This window comes from Euprymna scolopes, chromosome 39 (assembly GCF_053919585.1).
Source record: "Euprymna scolopes isolate OS-2025 chromosome 39, ASM5391958v1, whole genome shotgun sequence".
NCBI lineage: Eukaryota > Metazoa > Mollusca > Cephalopoda > Sepiida > Sepiolidae > Euprymna > Euprymna scolopes.
Window position 1 is genome coordinate 46237069 of NC_136520.1, and position 19902 is coordinate 46256970.

The 19902-nt window shown below is 30.5% G+C and overlaps 1 protein-coding gene across 1 annotated transcript in view; it reads right to left on the bottom strand.

Annotated features, from left to right (window-relative positions):
- Window positions 1-19902, bottom strand: part of LOC145263777 (gamma-aminobutyric acid receptor subunit beta-like) — a 757317-nt gene that overhangs the window by 240546 nt on the left and 496869 nt on the right. The window contains exon 4 of the mRNA XM_080120830.1: window positions 12454-12677. Within this exon, the coding sequence (XP_079976956.1) occupies window positions 12454-12677 (224 nt within the window). The remainder of the gene's footprint in view (window positions 1-12453; window positions 12678-19902) is intronic.

Below are 19902 nucleotides of genomic sequence, written 5' to 3' on the forward strand. Positions count from 1 at the left end.
GTTGCTTAACTTCGGTGATCCAGCGGGAACCGGTATGTCAACGTGATCATGCCGTATTATCGAATAGGGATTAATAGAAATTTGTCACCACAATACCACATTTACTATAGAAGTTTTCTTGGCAACTACTGAATGTGGCAGAAATTGTATATGAACCTTTGTTATAATAAGTTGCAGCGAACTAAGTATTATGTTACCTGTTCGATGCAGAGTTAGTGATAATTAGGAATTAATAAGTATTAGTCATCACAATACCACATTTACTTTAGAAGGTTTCTCGGAAACTGCTGAGCGAACTGTCTTAAATTTTGCATAAACCTTTGTTATCATAAGGTGCAGCGAACTAAGTGGTATGGTATCCGTTCCATGTTAAGTTCATTAAAAGGGATTAGTATTAATGCAAAAATGAGCAAATTTAACCATATTCAATCATAAATTTGACGTAAAGCACTCATTTTAAATCAACGGGCTATAACTTTATTTATAACGGTCTAAATTATCTATTCTATAATATGATAGCTTCTTTTCTAGAACGGCTAGAGTTTGCAATTCTCTTCCTGTTATCTCCTTCCCAAACTGTACTTACATGCAGAAGTTCGAATGCAACGAAAACAAGCATGCTAATCTTTTATAGGCATCGGGAAATGAAAAGCATCGAGAAATGAAAAGCGTCGAGAAATGAGAAGCGTCGAGAAATGAAAAGCATCGAGAAATGAAAAGCATCGAGAAATGAAAAGCATCGAGAAATGAAAAGCGTCGAGAAATGAGAAGCGTCGAGAAATGAGAAGCGTCGAGAAATGAAAAGCATCGAGAAATGAAAAGCATCGGGAAATGAAAAGCATCGAGAAATGAAAAGCATCGAGAAATGAAAAGCATCGAGAAATGAAAAGCATCGAGAAATGAAAAGCGTCGAGAAATAAAAAGGCCAAAATGATTAGCACCGAACTTTGAAAATTAAAAGTGCCGAGAAATGAAAACATTAAAATGATTGTTGGTTGGTTGTTTGTTTCTTTAATAGAATATATATATATATATATATATATATATATATATATATATATATATATACACACACACACACACACACACACACACACACACACACACACACATATATATATATATATATATATATATATTTTTTTTTTTCAAGTTGGTTTCTATTTAACCCATAGTTGGGACCCTAACAGGTATTACCACTCCGAGTCAGAGTGGACATGGGAGCAATGGAAATTAAAGGGTGGCTCCACACTCCCCAAAGCCCGCAAGCTGGGGCCTCACCATCGGATATAGTTTAAGGTCATATCCAGGACCATTAAAATGATTAACGTCGAATTTTGAAAAATGAAAGCATCGAGAAATGAAAAGTATTAGCTCCTTACGTCTGAGTGGCAATGTGCCTTATATGAGGTGAAGGTGGTAAAAAAGAAAAGAAAATACGCTAAGCAACTTCAGATTCGTACGACGTCATATCCTTTCACACGCATATTAAAAAATAATATCGATGAAGACTGTTCTTGATAGGCATCGCTTTTCTGATTTCAAAACCGGAAGCTCTCATGAAGTAGACTTGTTCTTAAAAAACATATCTAACCTGTGATTTTTTTGCTGTCGGGGGTGGGGGGTCACCACCAAACAAGACCCAACAGCCATTATAGGATAAGGATTAATGAGTGTTATGTAGACGTTGAGACAATACCTTGATGATCAGTAATGGTGGAACTTGGCTAGGATTTAATTATATAAAGGGCAACTCAACAAGAATTGATTTACATTAGACTTGAAAACGACCATGCTATAGTCAGTATAGGGATTCACCCCTACGGTATTGTGTTCTACACATAAAGTTCTTGGAAAGAAACTTTGCTCATGGAATCTTTGTTTAGTTTAAGGCAAGCTCATATATCTCCCCGTAGTGACTTAATCCACTATACATTGTAGTCTGCATTATTGTGTTGAGAACCTACTGTTGATTTTATGACATTAGGTTTATATTATGGCTTCGTTTAAAATTAAACATGCAAAAGTCAATAATTTTGGTTTAATTATGCTCCAAACAAAAGCATTCATTCATAACGCGACTCCGTCTTATCAAAGAACATATTGTTGATTTTTAGACGGCGGGTACTTTTGCGTGTTCCGTGCTAAAACTTCTCAAATGGTCTTGTGATGTTAGGTTGTATAAAAGTCTAATTTTTGACAATATCCGACTGCCCAATATTTAATGGGATTTTCCGATTATCGATACTTATCGGAGGCATTCCGATACAAAACGGATCTAAGAACACCACCAGGAACATAAGGTACATTTGTGTAAAATTAAAAAAAAAATGGCCGAGTTGTTTAGGAGTGCATAAGGAATGAACTCTCACAGACACAAAGTGTCTTTTATGCAGAAGTATATATCATAAGTGTTTTCCTTGTGCAACTTTTATTCTGAAGTGCGAAGATAACCACTGTTTCAGCATGATTTGGCTGTAAAACAAAGAAAAACGTGATGGGCCAACTTTTAAATATCAGTCGTTGTTCTGTCTGCTTTAATTTAAGTAGTTCTTCAGTCTGTAGAAATCAATTTCAGTCTCTTGAAATAGGGCTGGAAGCAAATGCCCTCCAGATATTTTAAGAAGTTTTGGAACTATTTCGTTTTTATTGGAATTTGTTATTAAAAAAAGAAAAATGCAACGACTTTAAAAAGTGAGAGTGTTTCTAGCACTGTATGAAACTATACCGACCAATAAAAAATGTCAGAATTCTTTATTATTTCCACATTTTTATTTCATTGAATTAAAAAAAAAATGGTATTAAGCGGCTAGAATGGTTGGTAAGAGCAAGTGTTGTCATGACAACATAAAATTTAATCAAGTAATTTGCAAACGAAAGGGTCGGTGAAGTGATCCGCACTCCGTAGTGTTAAAGAAAGATTACGAAGAGATTGGAATAGGTTAAGAAATAAAAAAAAAGAAATAGAAGAAAAAGAAGTAGAAGTCGAAGAAGAGGTAGCAATAGTTTAAGTCACAGTCTTATAATATCTTACATTAGACATCTATTTTCATTAAAAAAGTAATAGTTTTTATTCTTGAACTAGCAGTTCAGTCCAGCTTTGCTCGGGCCCTATGTACTGTTCATAACTTTATCTACATATTTTACTTGTGGAAATGGAAACTTAACCAACTTTTTTGGATTTTCATTTTTGGATTTTACCGTTATTGGATATTTTACCCTTCACCAGACTATCCATTCACGTGAAATCACCTTTTTCTTCATCGTATTCCTTCTCCTTCACTATTTGTTACCAAGTAAGATCTATGACTTACTTGTAGTTTCATCAAATACTTTTGCAAGCAAAATCCGATCCCGCATTTTGCTAAATCCTACCCTCTGATGAGAAGGAAAGTATTTATTCGAAACTCCGCGGATTAAGGACTATCCACTTATTTTGTGCTTCCTTTTTAAAATTAAATATGTGTTTAACTCTTTTTAAAATTAAATATGTTTTTAACTCTTTTTCCAAGTATTTTTAATATGTTTTATTAACTATTTGTTGATATATATATATATATATATATATATATATATATATATATATATATATAGATGCATATATATATATATATATATATATATATATATATATATGTGTATTAAAAAGTTTTACCCATCTCCAGGGAATCCACATTTAAAATTTCAAGTGTTTAAACCCAAAATAGGCGGAGGAGTTTGTTTTGAGTCTACAAAGGTCAACTCTTTCAACTTTGACCTTTTGCCAGCCAAATTTTCGTCCCCAAACTGAGTAAACAGCTCGCTGCATGTCTGAATACCCTTTATGTAAAATTTCAAATGTTTAGACCCTAAATTGGCTGAATAGTTTGCTAGAGACCGCAAAGATCAAATCTTTTGAACTTTGACCCGTTGGTTGCCAAGTTTTGGGGCAAAAACCAATTAGAAAGCTTACCCTATGTCTGAATACACTTTATGTAAAATTTCAAATGTTTAGACCAAAAATTGGCTGAGAAGTCAAAATTTTTATAAACATTTATTGTTTTGGGCTCAAATCAAATTTAGAAGTTTGATCCATGTCCAAGAAATCTACATCTTAAATTTCAAGTGTTTAGACTCAAAATTGGCGGAGGAGTTAGGTAGAGTTTTCAAGGGTCAAATCAGTGAACTTTGACCCCTTACCAGACAATTTCTGGTCGAAAACCGATTAAAAAGATTTTCCCAAATCTCAATAAACCTTATGTCAAATCTGGAGTCTGTAGACTGAAAATTGACCGAATAATTTGGTAGGGAAATGTACACACACAAACATACACACACAAACAGTTTCACTTTTATAGATATATAGATCACCTCTCTGTTAAAATTCATAAATACTATTTAAAGAAACGTTTTAGTAATTTTTCCTTTTTATTGAATGACCTTAATTAATCAATATTAATATCAACAAAATAATCATTAATGATAAAATGACAAAGATTTTCAATCTTTCAGTGGCTTTTTGGACACCCGATACTTCAATGAATTCGTAACACTTGTGCCCGCTCGACGTTAAATAATCCCGACTAACCCGACAAGACGTAAAATCTCATCGATTCACTCTAGATAAATGCCGAAAAGCTTTTTATTCTTATAGTTTTTTTTTCTGCTAGATTTTTAAATTCCCTTCCGACTTTCTATTTCTGTGACTGTACTAACCTAGAGAAATTTAAATTTACTATGAACAGAAATCTCGCTGCGTAGCTTGCTACACAGTGTCTTTATAGATATACTCCCAAATATTGATAGAGCAGAGACAGGCTAGCAACGTCTCTTCTCTGGGAAAGAGGTTGCAGGGAAAAATATAATAGCATTACCCCTTAAATTTCGAAGCCAATTTTGAATTCTATCAAGGCAGGATACGATGCTCTGAGCAGCTCCTGCTCGCATGTGGCAAGTACTCCATCCAATAGCGTATTTGATTCTTTTACAGGTAGAGTATTGTGTAGCACAATGAAGTAGCTCCCATTTTGGGGAGCTGGGACTTTTTACATTAATAAACCTTATACCTAACTTATGCCTGCCTGTGCTCGTGGGCAGGAGTGGAAAAAAAGCGTTATTATTGACAAAAAAAAAAACAAAAACAAAAACATGGCGACCTCAGTAACTGTTGTCAATCAGATATGACTCGAACCAAGAGTGACAGTTGTTTATAATATTCAACCTAACCAAACCGATGAGAGACACCATATTCGAAAGGTCAGCTTTGCATGCTGTCATCTGAATTTGAAAATCAAAACATATATGTTAAAACATATTTCTCTCTCTCTTTCTCTTTTTCCCTAGTTCCCACTTTCTCTTTCTTCGTGTAAAGAGGGGGGATTAAATTGTTGGACGGCTAGGAATTGGTTTCAAAGTTCTTTTTTATTGTTAAGGATAAATAATTTTATTTTTATATTAAAATGCCTTTGTCCGCTGTTTTTGTATAGCTTTAATTTTTAGCAAAAGAGAAGCTGTCCCTGTCATGTAGGAGGCCTTACATTAACGATGCAAATTAAGAAGGAACAGGTGAATTAGAGGTCAAATTACGCTTGTCTTATAAACGCGCGCCCATTTGCTACAATAAATCAGTGTGTGTATTACAAAGAATATTATTGGCTGACTAGCAAATCCAGTACCACGGGAATATACAAAAACACACATCAAGATTGATTCCATGCAATAGCTTGACGAGTCCTCACGAAGATGAACACGGAAAGTAATGTGTAGTTTGCCAAATATAGTTTCAAAACTTACTTATATATATTTGATATAATCTACCGTTCATATGTCTATCGTTTGATTGTGCCTAACACTCGGGAAGCTGGTTGCCGTTCCCAGGACGTTTCTCAACCAAGTAACAATCGGATCACATCGGCAGTGAGATATATACTGGAGAATGATTTAACCATTTTTTTTCAGGCGACTTTAGCAACGGATTTGATATATATGCTCCATTTCAGATCAGAAGTGAAGGTCAGGTCGACAAGCCTGTCAAAACATGGTGCTTACTTAAGATGAGTTCTATCCATTTCAATTAGAGTCAGATAGGGATCAGAGCGTTGGTGATTAAAAGAGGGAATCTTGTTTTTTTTTATGCATTAAATGGCAAAATTTATCGCTCCCTATAAAAGTTTATTTTTATTTTTATTTTATTTTTTATTACATTTTCACCCCAAACAAGGCATATTGCCACTTTGGTGTAGGGGGCTACTATCAGGGGCAACAACTACTGGGGTACTATGTAGAGATTTGGGCAGCAAGATGTTGGTTCACGTTACACTTGAACTTCTGCACGTCAATACTGTTAGGGAAGCAGGGACCTGGAATGGAATTCCAAAGTCTAGCGGTTCTGGGGAAGAAACTATTGGAGTAGAAAGCTCTTTTACATCTAGGGATCTCTACAGTGTGGTGGTGGGATTTAGCAGCCTGTCAGGTTTGTCGAGGGTGCTCACGTCGTGGGGGCACAAGTGATTACAGTTCGTCAGAGCATTCACCACTAGAATACTTGTAGAACAGGCAGAGGGATGCAACATTTCGTCGATGGGATAGAGACTGAAGCTTAGAGGCCAGTTCAAGGCCTATCAGGTTTGCGACTCTCTTTTGAACCGTGTCAAGGAGCGAGAGACTAGTAGCAGATGCACCAACCCAAATGTGACAGTAATACTCCATACATGGGCGAATGGTGGCCTTATAGAGGTACAGGATACTTTCGGGTGTTAGTAGTTTTCTAGCACGGTAGAGAGAGAGAGAGAGCTCACCTTTCTTGCAGCGGCCCTGGCAATGCTTTCAATGTAATTGTTCCAACTCATGTTTCCTGTGAACGTTAGGCCAAGGAGTTTGAAAGATGTACTCCCAGATAAAGAGTCGTTGGCCATTGCTATAGGTGGTAGAGAGGGGTTCTTGTAATTATTGAATGAAACTAGTTTAGTCTTGGCGGCATTGAACGTGACCAATCACATTTTTCCCCATTCCACTACAGATTGGAGGTCTTCCTCTAGTGTTTCTGCCATTTCTTTAGAAATGTGTTCATTCGTCTTCCTGTCGTGCCTGCCATAGAGTGCCGTGTCATCAGCATATATACCCATCTCAGAGGCAATTTTGTCGGGGAGGTAATTTATGAATATCAGGAACAATAGAGGTCCAAGGATAGACCCCAAGGGCACTCCCGCATTTATATCATGTTGTTTAGATGTACGACCGTCGAGGACAACCTGGATTTTTCTCTTATCTAAGAAGGATTTAATTATGTTAAGTAATCTACAAATAAACATTTCCATTAATGATATGAGTCATTCATTGAAAACCCATGGATTAAGGAAAAAATTAAAAATGTTTGTATTCTATGTCGAATAATAAATGTGTTGGTATTTTTTTTTAATTTACTGAATTTAATTCGAAATTTTCATCTTTAATATTGCTCTCTCTCATATATTGAGCTTCTTCATCTTATTGGCATCATCTTATAAAAATAATTCTAATATTTATATAGACTTTAATTTTATAGTACTATACAAGCTGTAATCTGAAAATATATAAAATTTTCAGTTAAGTATATATATATATATTTTTTTTACACAGTGATTACCACTTATCAAGGCCCGGAAGTCACTCAGGGATAAGGGTTATTGCAAGTACATTACGTTAGTGTGGAGATTTGATGAAGTGTTTACTTAAGGGGGCTGTTCATTAGGAATTTGTTAACGTTGGACTTGAAGACATCCAAGTTGTAGTCCATTGGGAAGCAGGCAGACGGAACAGAGTTCCACAGGCGAGCAGTTCTAAGAAAGAAGCTTTGTTCATGGAATCCACGTTTTGATTTAGGCACAGATATAGAGTGGTGGAAATTTTTCACAGTGGATTCAGCAAGACGGGTGTTTTTCGTGAAAGATTGGCGAGGGGGGGGGCCAGAGATTGGAGTTCAGACGAGCACCTGCCATGGGAATAACGATAAAATAAGGATAGGCTCGCAACGTCGCTTCTGTGGGGAAGAGGTTGCAGGGTAGAGAAAAGGGCATCCCCCACTAAGCCACGAAGTCTATTTTGTACTCTGGCAAGGTAGGATAGGCTGTTTATAGTATATATATATATATATATATATATATATATATATATATATATATATATATATATATATACCGTCCCAACGATTTGCTTATCATTTAGCTGACAATAGCGCTATAAAACAACACCTAATATCCCACGATAAAAATCTACAGTCGTCTGGAATTAGAAATATCTTAACTAACAATACTAAAATTCGATAGCTGAACAATGGCACGCGAGGAATAAAATTACTAGCAGCCATACTTATAAAAAAAACTACAGCCCATTTTTTGCTGGATCTCATTTGACACCGGGACAAATATACTAACAGTATTTAATAACAAACAAGAAACTAAATAAATAAACTACAAAATAAGAAAATGGAAATTAAAAATAAAAATAATTCGCCCCTAACAATCCTGCACTCAGCTTTGTAACAAAAAAACCCCGTATAAATTCATCAATACTTAAAGGAAAAGGAAAAGAAAAAGAAAACAACAACAACAACAACAACAACAACAACAATCGCTCCTGATGATAATCGCACACACCGATAGAAAGCGCTTGACAAAAACATGGCTGAATAACAACATTTGGGCGCCATTTTATAACTACGCCAGCTGATACAAAAAACACTGCTCGGCGAATGGAAAAGATACCCAGAAAAATCGGAAGAAAAAATAACTTTGTTATGTTCAATAATTGCACCGTTGGTAACTCATTCAAAAAGTGGATTGCTTCCAGTGCAAGGCCGGTTTCACTATAAATAAAACCACGCAAAGGTACCTTTCAAAGTTTCAAATTTTTTCCTTGTATTCTCTCTTTGGCACACAAGAGCATAACACCTGAAAAAATTCAGAAGTGTGGTATATATATATATATATATATATATATATATATATATATATATATACTTTTTCTTTGTTTTACATAAACATTAATGAGTCGCTACACATTCACGAGCATGTTTCGGTCAACCAGTTACTAGTACCTAGAGACCTCTTCAGGTGGTATTGTTTAGTCAAGGATTCGGCGATCATTAAAACCATGATCAAGAGATCACATCACATTTCATCAAGAATAAAAAGGTTATGGTCTTTAATATATGTCAAAGAAAACGAAAAGAAGGGGTGCGGATTTAGGTTTGTATCGAAATAGAAAAAAAGAAACAGAGGAAAAAAGAAGAGAAGAGAAAGGAAAAAGGAAGAAAAAGAAGGAAACGTAGAAGTAAAAACAATAACATCAATTAATACAAATATATATACATAATATTTATAAAAAATATATACATAATATATAAAAACCTACTGATAATAAAAATAAATACTACTATATAGTAAGTTATGAAAATATGTATGGCAATTAAGTTTATGCCTGACACATTCCCACGAGGATGAAACGCGGAATATTCTATATAGCTTAATTGCCATAAATATTTTCATAACTTGCTACCTAGCTCTACTTATGGATTGAGCACTGTTGAAGTAAATACGGAAAATTTACGCATAAGATTATATCGTATATTAAAACGAAAAGAAGGGGATGGGGACTAATGTTGTGTCGAAATAGAAACAAAAAAGAAACAGAAGAAAACCATAGAGGGAAAAAACAAAGAAGGAAAAGATGGGAAGAGAGAGAAAAAAAAGGAAAAAGAAAGAAAAAGGAAAAATAGAGAAGGTAAACAGTACAAATAACAATAATAATATCAATTAATGAAATATAAACATAATATATATATATATATATATATATATATATATACATATATATGTATATACAGAGAGAAAGAGAGAGAGAAATATATATATATATTATGTTTATATTTTAAAATATATATATATATATATATATATACATATATATATATATATATATATATATATATATATATATATATATATATATATATATATATAGATAGATAGATAGATAGATATAAAACTACTGCTATTAAAAAGCAAGAAAAACAAAATAAAATAGAACTAGGAAAATCACAAAGCAATCGGATAAAAGGAAATGACTTCTATGAAAACTATTAAATTTTTATCCAAATAAAAATAGAATAAAAAAAAAAAAAAAAAACAAGACACAAATATTGTCACATTAATTCACCTTGCTTACTGGCTAACGGTTATTTGGGGTGTTTGACATGAGGTTCAAGAAATTCATTCCTTTCTATAAAACCCTAGAATATTTTTTTGGTCAATATGGTGGACATATAAGAAATCTCTCAGCAAAGTGAAGTTGACATTGGCGACAAGAAGTCCGCTCGAATATCTAAGAAGATATTGTCCTTGGACCACGTGTTTTATTTTAAGTATCGGTGATGGGCATTAAACTGAAAGATGGTAGGACATAGCTGATAATAGAGTTGCTTTAAGAAAAAAATATGAGTTGGTGAGAGAGAAAGAAAAAAGGGAAAATAAAGAAAAATATGGTTTAAGATAGAAAAAGAAAAGACATTCAGAAGGATAGAGAAAAGAAAAACGACAGAGAAAGAAAAGGGTAATCTGAGCATCAGATCGATAGTTCCAGTGACCAGCAAGAGTCTGGTCACCCTTGAAGGGTAAACCACTAGACAAAGGTAAAAGCGTAGTCACCATGACTTAGGGTTAATGCACATTTTTTTTTAGTGTGTACGACGAGGACCCGCCCAGGGTGGTATTACATATTTGGTCCGGTAAACCAGAATTGCGACAAATATATGCTGAAAAACTATTACAATATAGATAAAATATAAAAAAATAGGAAAATTAAGAGAAAAAAGTACAAAATATAAAGCTATCAGAAAATTGATGTGTGTGTGTGTGTGTGAGGTGTGTGTGTGTGTGTGCGTGAGGTGTCAACAAATCCTATCAGTTTCTAAATAACGCGGTCGACGATGGAATAGCAGGTTGAAATATCGCTGGGTTGGGAATTTAAATTTACTTTAATTTACTGATGATAAAATTGTTTAAAGAATTAAAAGATTTATAATATTGTCATAAAAAACTACTACTACTACTACTACTACCACATTCATTACTACCACCACCATTACTTACACTAAAACTACAAATAATAATAATAATAATAATAATAATAATAATAAGTACAACAGTAGTTATAGTAGTAGTAGTAGTAGTAGTATAGTAGTAGTAGTAGTAGTAGTAGTAGTAGTAGTAGTAGTAGTAGTAGAAGTAGGAGCACTAGGAACAATCCTGAAAAAATTTGAAAAAAAAAATGGGAGAATTCAGAATCAGATGGATGGCTCAAAAGATACAGCGGATAAAAATAATGAAAACAGCTGAAATATTAAGGAAAACCCTTCATTGCAGAGAGTAATACACATCTACTGCAGAGGATAAGAATGAAGGATTACATGGAAACCAGCACATTGAAACTGCATATCTAAAAAAGTCTGCTGTCCCATCCCTTCCATTGTTTTATAATCGACCCCTCCCCCAAAAAAAGAGTGATGCCAAATAGCATGGGAAATGTCAAGGAGGATGAAAAGACCAAGGAGAGTGCGCTTACTAGACTTCTGCTGGACAAGTGCGAAAAGAACTGGGAACTTGGTGAAGCTTATTGCCACTCAAATACCAGTGGAGACCAACGGCTGCTGCCAGCGAGAAATCAATGAAAAGTGGCTGTTGCGATAATGCAAATTTATGTGCAAATTGGTTTCGAAAGAGGTGGAGAGTACTGGAAATCTGAGACTTTTTTCTCATTCTTGCGTCAAGTGAACGCCACAGGTTGGTTTCAAGGAGAGATCTTTGATAACCTGTGTGAGCCAAATATAATAATCAAATATAATGTCACCCAAATATATATATATATATATATATATATATATATATATATATATATATATATATATATATATATATATATATATATATATATATATATATATATATATATATATATATATATATATATATATATATATATATATATATATATATATATATATATATATATATATATATATATATATATATATATATATATATATATATATGCACTAAGCAGTAAATTGTCTATGGCATCATAGATTAAAGCGCTGGACTGAAATACACAAGGTCCGGGGTTCGAATCCTAACAAATGTAAAGATACGCTAAAGAGGGGTAGTGTCCTCAAAACATGCGTGTCCGTAGATTACGGTTTAAAATAACAAAAAAAAAAAATACGTCCAAATAAAAAATGGGCGACTTTCTAAGAAAAACACCGGATCTCTGAGGCGGAGACCTAAACCTTAATATCGCTTTAAAAAAATCAACAACAACAACAAAAACCATATATATATATATATATATATATATATATATATATATATATATATATATATATATATATATATATTGCGTGTGTGTGTACACATAGTAGAAAACACACATATGGACACTTACCTCATTCCATAGACGATGGAACCGTTTCCAAAAAGTCTGATCATTTTATTTTTCTCCGTGATGTCATGAAGAAAAGAGTTTTTGTCATTGGCAAAGAATGTATCTGGCACCCATATTTTTTCGGCGAAATCTCCCGTTAGCGTCAGATTATCATTCGAGTCGTTCGAGTAGACTAATCGTTCATCCGTCCAATACTGATTGAGATACATTGTTATAGTGTAATCCTGAAAGACAAGAAAAAATTTGCACAGGTTAGTCAAGAATTCATTTCTTTAAAGTAAGTAGTTTAATAGATGAGTACATGAATATGTCTATACTAGCCGGCCGCCCGACATTGCCCGGTCGTAAAATACGCTTAAATACTACATTTTAATTAATGCAGATTTAGTATTTATTTTTATACTAACAGGACCCGCAGCGACGTTGCACGGTAGAAGTAAGCTCCCCATCTGTATATATACCCCCCAAAAACCCCAATAAAACTATGGTTGTTAGTACCGTAAATGAATGTACCGTGTTTAAGTACCGACGCGTTTAAGCACGTCTTTTTTTTTTGATGAAAAGAAATATATAGCATAAATGAAATTGTTGGAAAAAAAAAAATTTCGTTGCATTTCGGTCAATAAAAGTATAGGAAAATATAAGTTTATGTCAGTAAACGTTTGCATTATTTTTTAGTCGGCATAAAAGTAAACGGAAATATTTAGGAGACAACCTCATCAACGGCTAACGATAGAGCAGGCCAGTGAACATGACAACGTGACGGCATTAACAGATCAACATGTAGGTAAAGGCACGAAGGTGCCTAAAGTTTTCGGTGTTCAACCAAGTGGCTAATATAATATATTTTTTTTTACCTTATATTGTGGTTGTTGTAATAATATGATTTTTAATCTCCTAATGAGAAAAAAACAATTCTCCATTTAGATTATTACTAGCATTTCAGCCCAGCGTTGCACGAGTGTTTGGAGGTGTACGTTGAGCAGAAAAAAAGCGGTCAATTTTTTAAACTTTGACCCCTATTATGACCCCTTAACATTAATTGGTTTGGGCCCAAATCCAGTTATTAAGTTAGGTCCATGTTCATCTAAAATTCCAAGTGTTTAGACCCAAAATTGGCTGAGGAGTTTGGTAGAGTTCTTAAAGGTAAAATCGTTGAACTTTGACGTCTTAACAGGCAAATTTCTGGCCGAAAACATATTACAAAGATATCCCCAAATCTCAGTACCCTGTATATCAAATTTCGAGTCTGTAGACTGAAAATTGACAGAGTTATTGTGTAGGGAAATGTACACGGACAGACAGACAGGGACACACACAGACACGTTCACTTTTATAGATATATAGATTACAATTATCATAATTGCACATTTAGATAATTTTAATCTAACAAAATATAACAGTAAGTTAACTGGTTTTCGATCTTTTATTTCTACCGAAAGAACTTTTATTTGTATCGAAGGAACTTTTATTTCTATCGAAGGAAGTCGAACATTTAATTTTATTATTCGTATTATGTACCGTGTCGAAATACCGACGCATTTAAGCACGTCTTTTTTGATGAAAAGAAATATATAGCGTAAATGAAATTATTGGCAAAAGATAACTTCGTTGTATTTCGGTCAATAAAAGTGGTGGAAAAAAATAAGTTTACATCAGTAAACGTCCTCATTATTTTTTAGTTGGCATCAAAAAATTTTAAACGGAAATATTTGGGAGACAACCTCATCAGTTTAGTTGATTTCGTTCAGTAAAGGTCGTTTTCTTTTTCTTTTTTTTTTGACAGCATAATAATAATAAAAACAGAACGAACCAATTTAGTCTGAGGGAAAGAATATGTCGATTAGCGACGCCGTATTGTAATATTAGATTAGCGTTCGTTTATGATGCGAATAACGTTAATTCCAGAATATTAAAATGTTCAGGGGTAAGCATATCAGAATAGCCGGAATTAGTAAAGGGATACTTTATTTTTCATGAACATAAATTGGAAAAATTATTTTATGTCTATGTATGTAATAGTCAGTTACGATCAGTGTAAGCACATTATATGTGAGAAGTGTAGAATTCGACCCGGTAATAATTGGTAGCAGTGGAAGGAGTAAATATGTAGAGAGAAAAAGATGTTGCGATAATGATGGTTTTGCTCGTTGGATGCAATGTAGGATTTTAATATCACAAGTTAATGTGTCAAAATGGTGTTCGAAAGCTACATAAGATAGTGGCCAGCAAGGTATATGTAATGAATTTGTATGTGGTATTTGTTGTTGCAAACCTACGATGCTTTGGTCCAGAAGGCAATTTCTGCATTTTTTTTTATTATATAGGAGATTATATTGGACCCAATATGTAGTAATGCTTGGAAAAAAATGATACGTGCACCACCACCGAGAATCGAAAACAAAACGTTTTGCTTACGATTTACTTTTTCCTTTGAAAATGCCTGAGCTATGAAAACATGTTTACTGCAAGGCTAAAAAATTAAAACATGAACCAATAGCTATTACCTTACGTATGCATATTCGTAATGCTGTTGTTCGACCTTCCCCTGGTACATTCTAGTTTTATAATTTTCACACTTTTGCACCGATTTTCCCCCGGCCAAAACCTAAATATAAAGTTTCGCATGGATTCGAATACGCTATACATTAGGTTTCATGTCTGTAGACCAAAAACTGACAGAGGAGTTTGGTAGGCAAATTTTTTAAAACATATATATATACGCATGCATAAATATGTGTAGAAGGAGGTTTGGGTTTACTATAACCTTTTTACGCAAATATTACGCAAGTATAAATCATGTAGAATATCTGAATAAATATAATTACACGTGATAGGTAACGACAGATGATCATCCCATGAGAAAACTAATAGGGAATTAATTAACATGAATGTTTAAAAGAATATGCAAATTAGCTAGATCTTTTGCAGATAAATGCAATTCCACGATAACAAAGTTGTAATTTCTTTTGAAATAAATAAAAAAAAGGGGGTTAAATGTAAATATCAACACACACACACACACACACAAACACACACACACACACACAAAACATCAACCCAAATGTATAGGAGTATAGAATATTTAATTATTGGAATGCTTTGTCATGAGTCATTTCATTATTTATTTCAATATTTATTTCAATATTTATTTCATTATTTATTTCATTATTAATTTCAATATTATTTCAATATTTATTTCATTATTTATTTCATTATTTATTTGAATATTTATTTCATTATTTATTTCATTATTTATTTCAATATTTATTTCATTATTTATTTCAATATTTATTTCAATATTTATTTCATTATTTATTTCATTATTTATTTAAATATTTATTTCATTATTTATTTCATTATTTATTTCATTATTTATTTCAATATTTATGTAATTATTTATTTCAATATTTATTTCAATATTTATTTCAATATTTATTTCAATATTTATTTCATTATTTATTTCATTATTTATTTCAATATTTATTTAATTATTTATTTCATTATTTATTTCAATATTTATTTCATTATTTATTTCAATATTTATTTCATTATTTATTTCATTATTTATTTAATTATTTATTTCAATATTTATTTCATTATTTATTTCATTATTTATTTCAATATTTATTTCAATATTTATTTCATTATTTATTTCAATATTTATTTAAATATTTATTTCAATATTTATTTCATTATTCATTTCATTATTTATTTCAATATTTATTTCAATATTTATTTCAATATTTATTTCATTATTTATTTCTATTTTTTTTTCAATATTTATTTCGATATTTATTTAATTATTTATTTAATTATTTATTTCAATATTTATTTCAATATTTATTTCAATATTTATTTCATTATTTATTTCAATATTTATTTAATTATTTATTTCAATATTTATTTCTATATTTATTTAATTATTTATTTAATTATTTATTTAATTATTTATTTCATTATTTATTTCAATATTTATTTCATTATTTATTTCATTATTAATTTCATTATATATTTCAATATTTATTTCAATATTTATTTCATTATTTATTTCAATATTTATTTCATTATTTATTTCATTATTGATTACAATATTTATTTCAATATTTATTTCAATATTTATTTCAATATTTATTTCAATATTTATTTCATTATTTATTTCAATATTTATTTCAATATTTATTTCATTATTTATTTCATTATTTATTTCAATATTTATTTCAATATTTATTTCAATATTTATTTAATTATTTATTTCATTATTTATTTCATTATTTATTTCAATATTTATTTAATTATTTATTTAATTATTTATTTAATTATTTATTTCAATATTTATTTCATTATTTATTTTAATATTTATTTCATTACTAATTTCATTATTTATTTCAATATTTATTTCATTATTTATTTCAATATTTATTTCATTATTTATCTCATCATTTATTTCAATATTTATTTCATTATTTATTTCATTATTTATTTCAATATTTATTTAATTAATTATTTCATTATTTATTTCAATATTTATTTAATTATTTATTTCATTATTTATTTCAATATTTATTTATTTGCGGACTGTTATCCTCATCTGTATAGTTGTTGTTTCACGACGTTCCGGTCAACTATTCCTCTGGGCTTCATAACCGCGACGGGACCGGAATGCTTAATTTCTTAACTGCATCCTCAGTAATTACAGAGTGTGGATAGAGGCATTGCATCTCTACGGTTCCAGGTAAACATTGTCTGAAAATAACGGTTTCAATCCTACTAAAAATCGGCCAGAGGATTAGTTAGCTAAAATATAGGGAAACGACAACTATGAAAGGCAGTAATTACTAATGATACAGTTAAGAGACTCAGCATCCCGTCGCAGTTAACAACCTGACGAAAGACAGGGAAATAGTTGGCCGAAATGTTGTGAAACAACAACTAAAACAACAACAAAGATTAGGATAACAGCCCGCAAACAAACACAATATATAAACAAATAAATATATAAATAAACAAATAAATATATAAATAAACAAACAAATAAATATATATATAAACAAATAAATATATAAATAAATATATAAATAAACAAATAAATAAACATATAAATATAAAAATAAATATATAAGTAAACAAATAAATAAATATATAAACAAATAAATAAATATATAAATAAACAAATAAATAAACAAATAAATATATATATAAACAAATAAATAAATATATAAATATACAAATAAATAAATATATAAACAAATAAATGAATATATAAACAAATAAATAAATATACAAATAAACAAATAAATAAATAAATAAACAAATAAATATATATATATATAAACAAATATATATATAAACAAATAAATAAATATATAAATAAACAAATAAATAAATATATAAACAAATAAATGAGTATATAAACAAATAAATAAATATATAAATAAACAAATAAATATATAAATAAACAAATAAATATATAAACAATAAATAAATAAATAAATACACGAATAAATAAATGTATAAATAAACAAATAAATGTATAAACAAATAAGTAAATATATAAATAAACAAATAAATATAAAACAAATTAATTTAATATATAAATAAACAAATAAATAAATTAGCAAATAAATATTTAAATAAACAAATAAATAAATGTAAAAATAAACAAATAAACGTATAAACAAATAAATAAATACATAAATAAACAAATAAATGAATATATAAACAAATAAATAAATATATAAATAAAATAATAAATATACAAATAAACAAAAAAATAAATAAACAAATAAATATATAAATAAACGAATAAATATATAAATAAACAAATCAATATATAAACAAATAAATAAATATATAAATAAACAAATAAATAAATGTATAAACAAATAAATATATAAATAAACAAATAAATTAATAAGCAAATAAATAAATGTATAAACAAATAAATATATAAATAAACAAATAAATTAATAAACAAAAAAATAAATAGATAAACAAACAAATAAATATATAAATAAATAAACAAATAAATAAATAAATAAACAAATAAATAAATGAGTAAATAAATAAACAAACAAATAAATAGATTAATAAATATATAAATAAAAAAATAAATAAATAAACAGATAAACAAATAAATAAATATATAAATATATAAATAAACAAATAAATTGATATATAAACAAATATATATACAAATTAATAAATAAATATACGAAAATGTCTGTTCATCTGCCTATTGGTCAGTCAGTTAAAAGGTTTGAATAGCGTGTTCCTTAGTCTATCAAGCTTAAGATCTAAATATTATTTTAATCGTTAATTACGTTTTATTTCGTTTAACTACATACACACTAGAACAAACTGTACCATCGGTTCTGAGATACTTTTATGTTTTTTTGTTGCGTTGTGTGCACTCAGTCTATATAACTGCGTGGACAAAATGGTCGCCGGACAAGTTTACCGACGAGTGTATATTTTGAATGACAACTAAAAGACTCGACTGTTTACAAAAGAATTCGAGTATATTTTCAACAATCTTTCTTTACACTTTTGTGTCGGTTGTCATTGACTCCACTAGCGAGGAGAGAGGTGTTGTTAGAGATAGGTGGCGTGGCGGGGATGTTGACAGATGACAGACTTGTTCTCACCGCGTCGGCCGCTACTCTCTTTTAAAAACCAAAACATCTTTGTTTATATTGATATCGGTCACGTTTCTCTAGCCCAGCTACAAATGTCAGCTGCATTCCGATCTGGTCATAAAATATTTGTTGATGTTATTATTTTCGATTGTAGGCCAATTTCCTTTTGTTTGTTTGACCTTGAAACATCACCGCGTTCCAAATGTGTGTCACTAGCTCAGGTGACGCTCGTGCAACATTCCATGTTGTCATGGTTGAAACGTGACCCTCATATCACGTTCTTGGCTTGCCTCTTCGATTTCTTCACAGCTTGTCCCCTTATTATACAACATTTTATCCTCGATCAGTGAAAGTAAAAATCTTTTTAAACTGAGCCAATTTTTAATTTTTTTCCTCTCCTTGAGGAGCAGGATTTTCTCCACATTAAAAACTGACTTTCTTTTTAACTTTGCCCTCGTGGGGAGGCAAGTAAATAAGAAATACCTCCACAGATCGAATTTTAGGTGCATACACTAATGAACTTAATTCTTATTTCTTGTGGGTTAATCACGCTTAATTTTTTTTTCATGGAAAAACTTATCTACCTATTTTATGAATAATAGAAACTTGTCTTGATAAGAGTCTAAAACCGGCTTCGAAACCTAGTAATTGATGCCATTTTCTCTTCCCTGCAGCCTCTTTCTCACAGGAGAGATGTTGTGAGCCTGTATCTAGTCTATCATTACTTTCATAGCAAGTGCACTTCTGAGCTTCAATCTATGCCCCCTCCACTTTGTCAAACGTTCACAAAATGTCACTCGTTTAACTATAA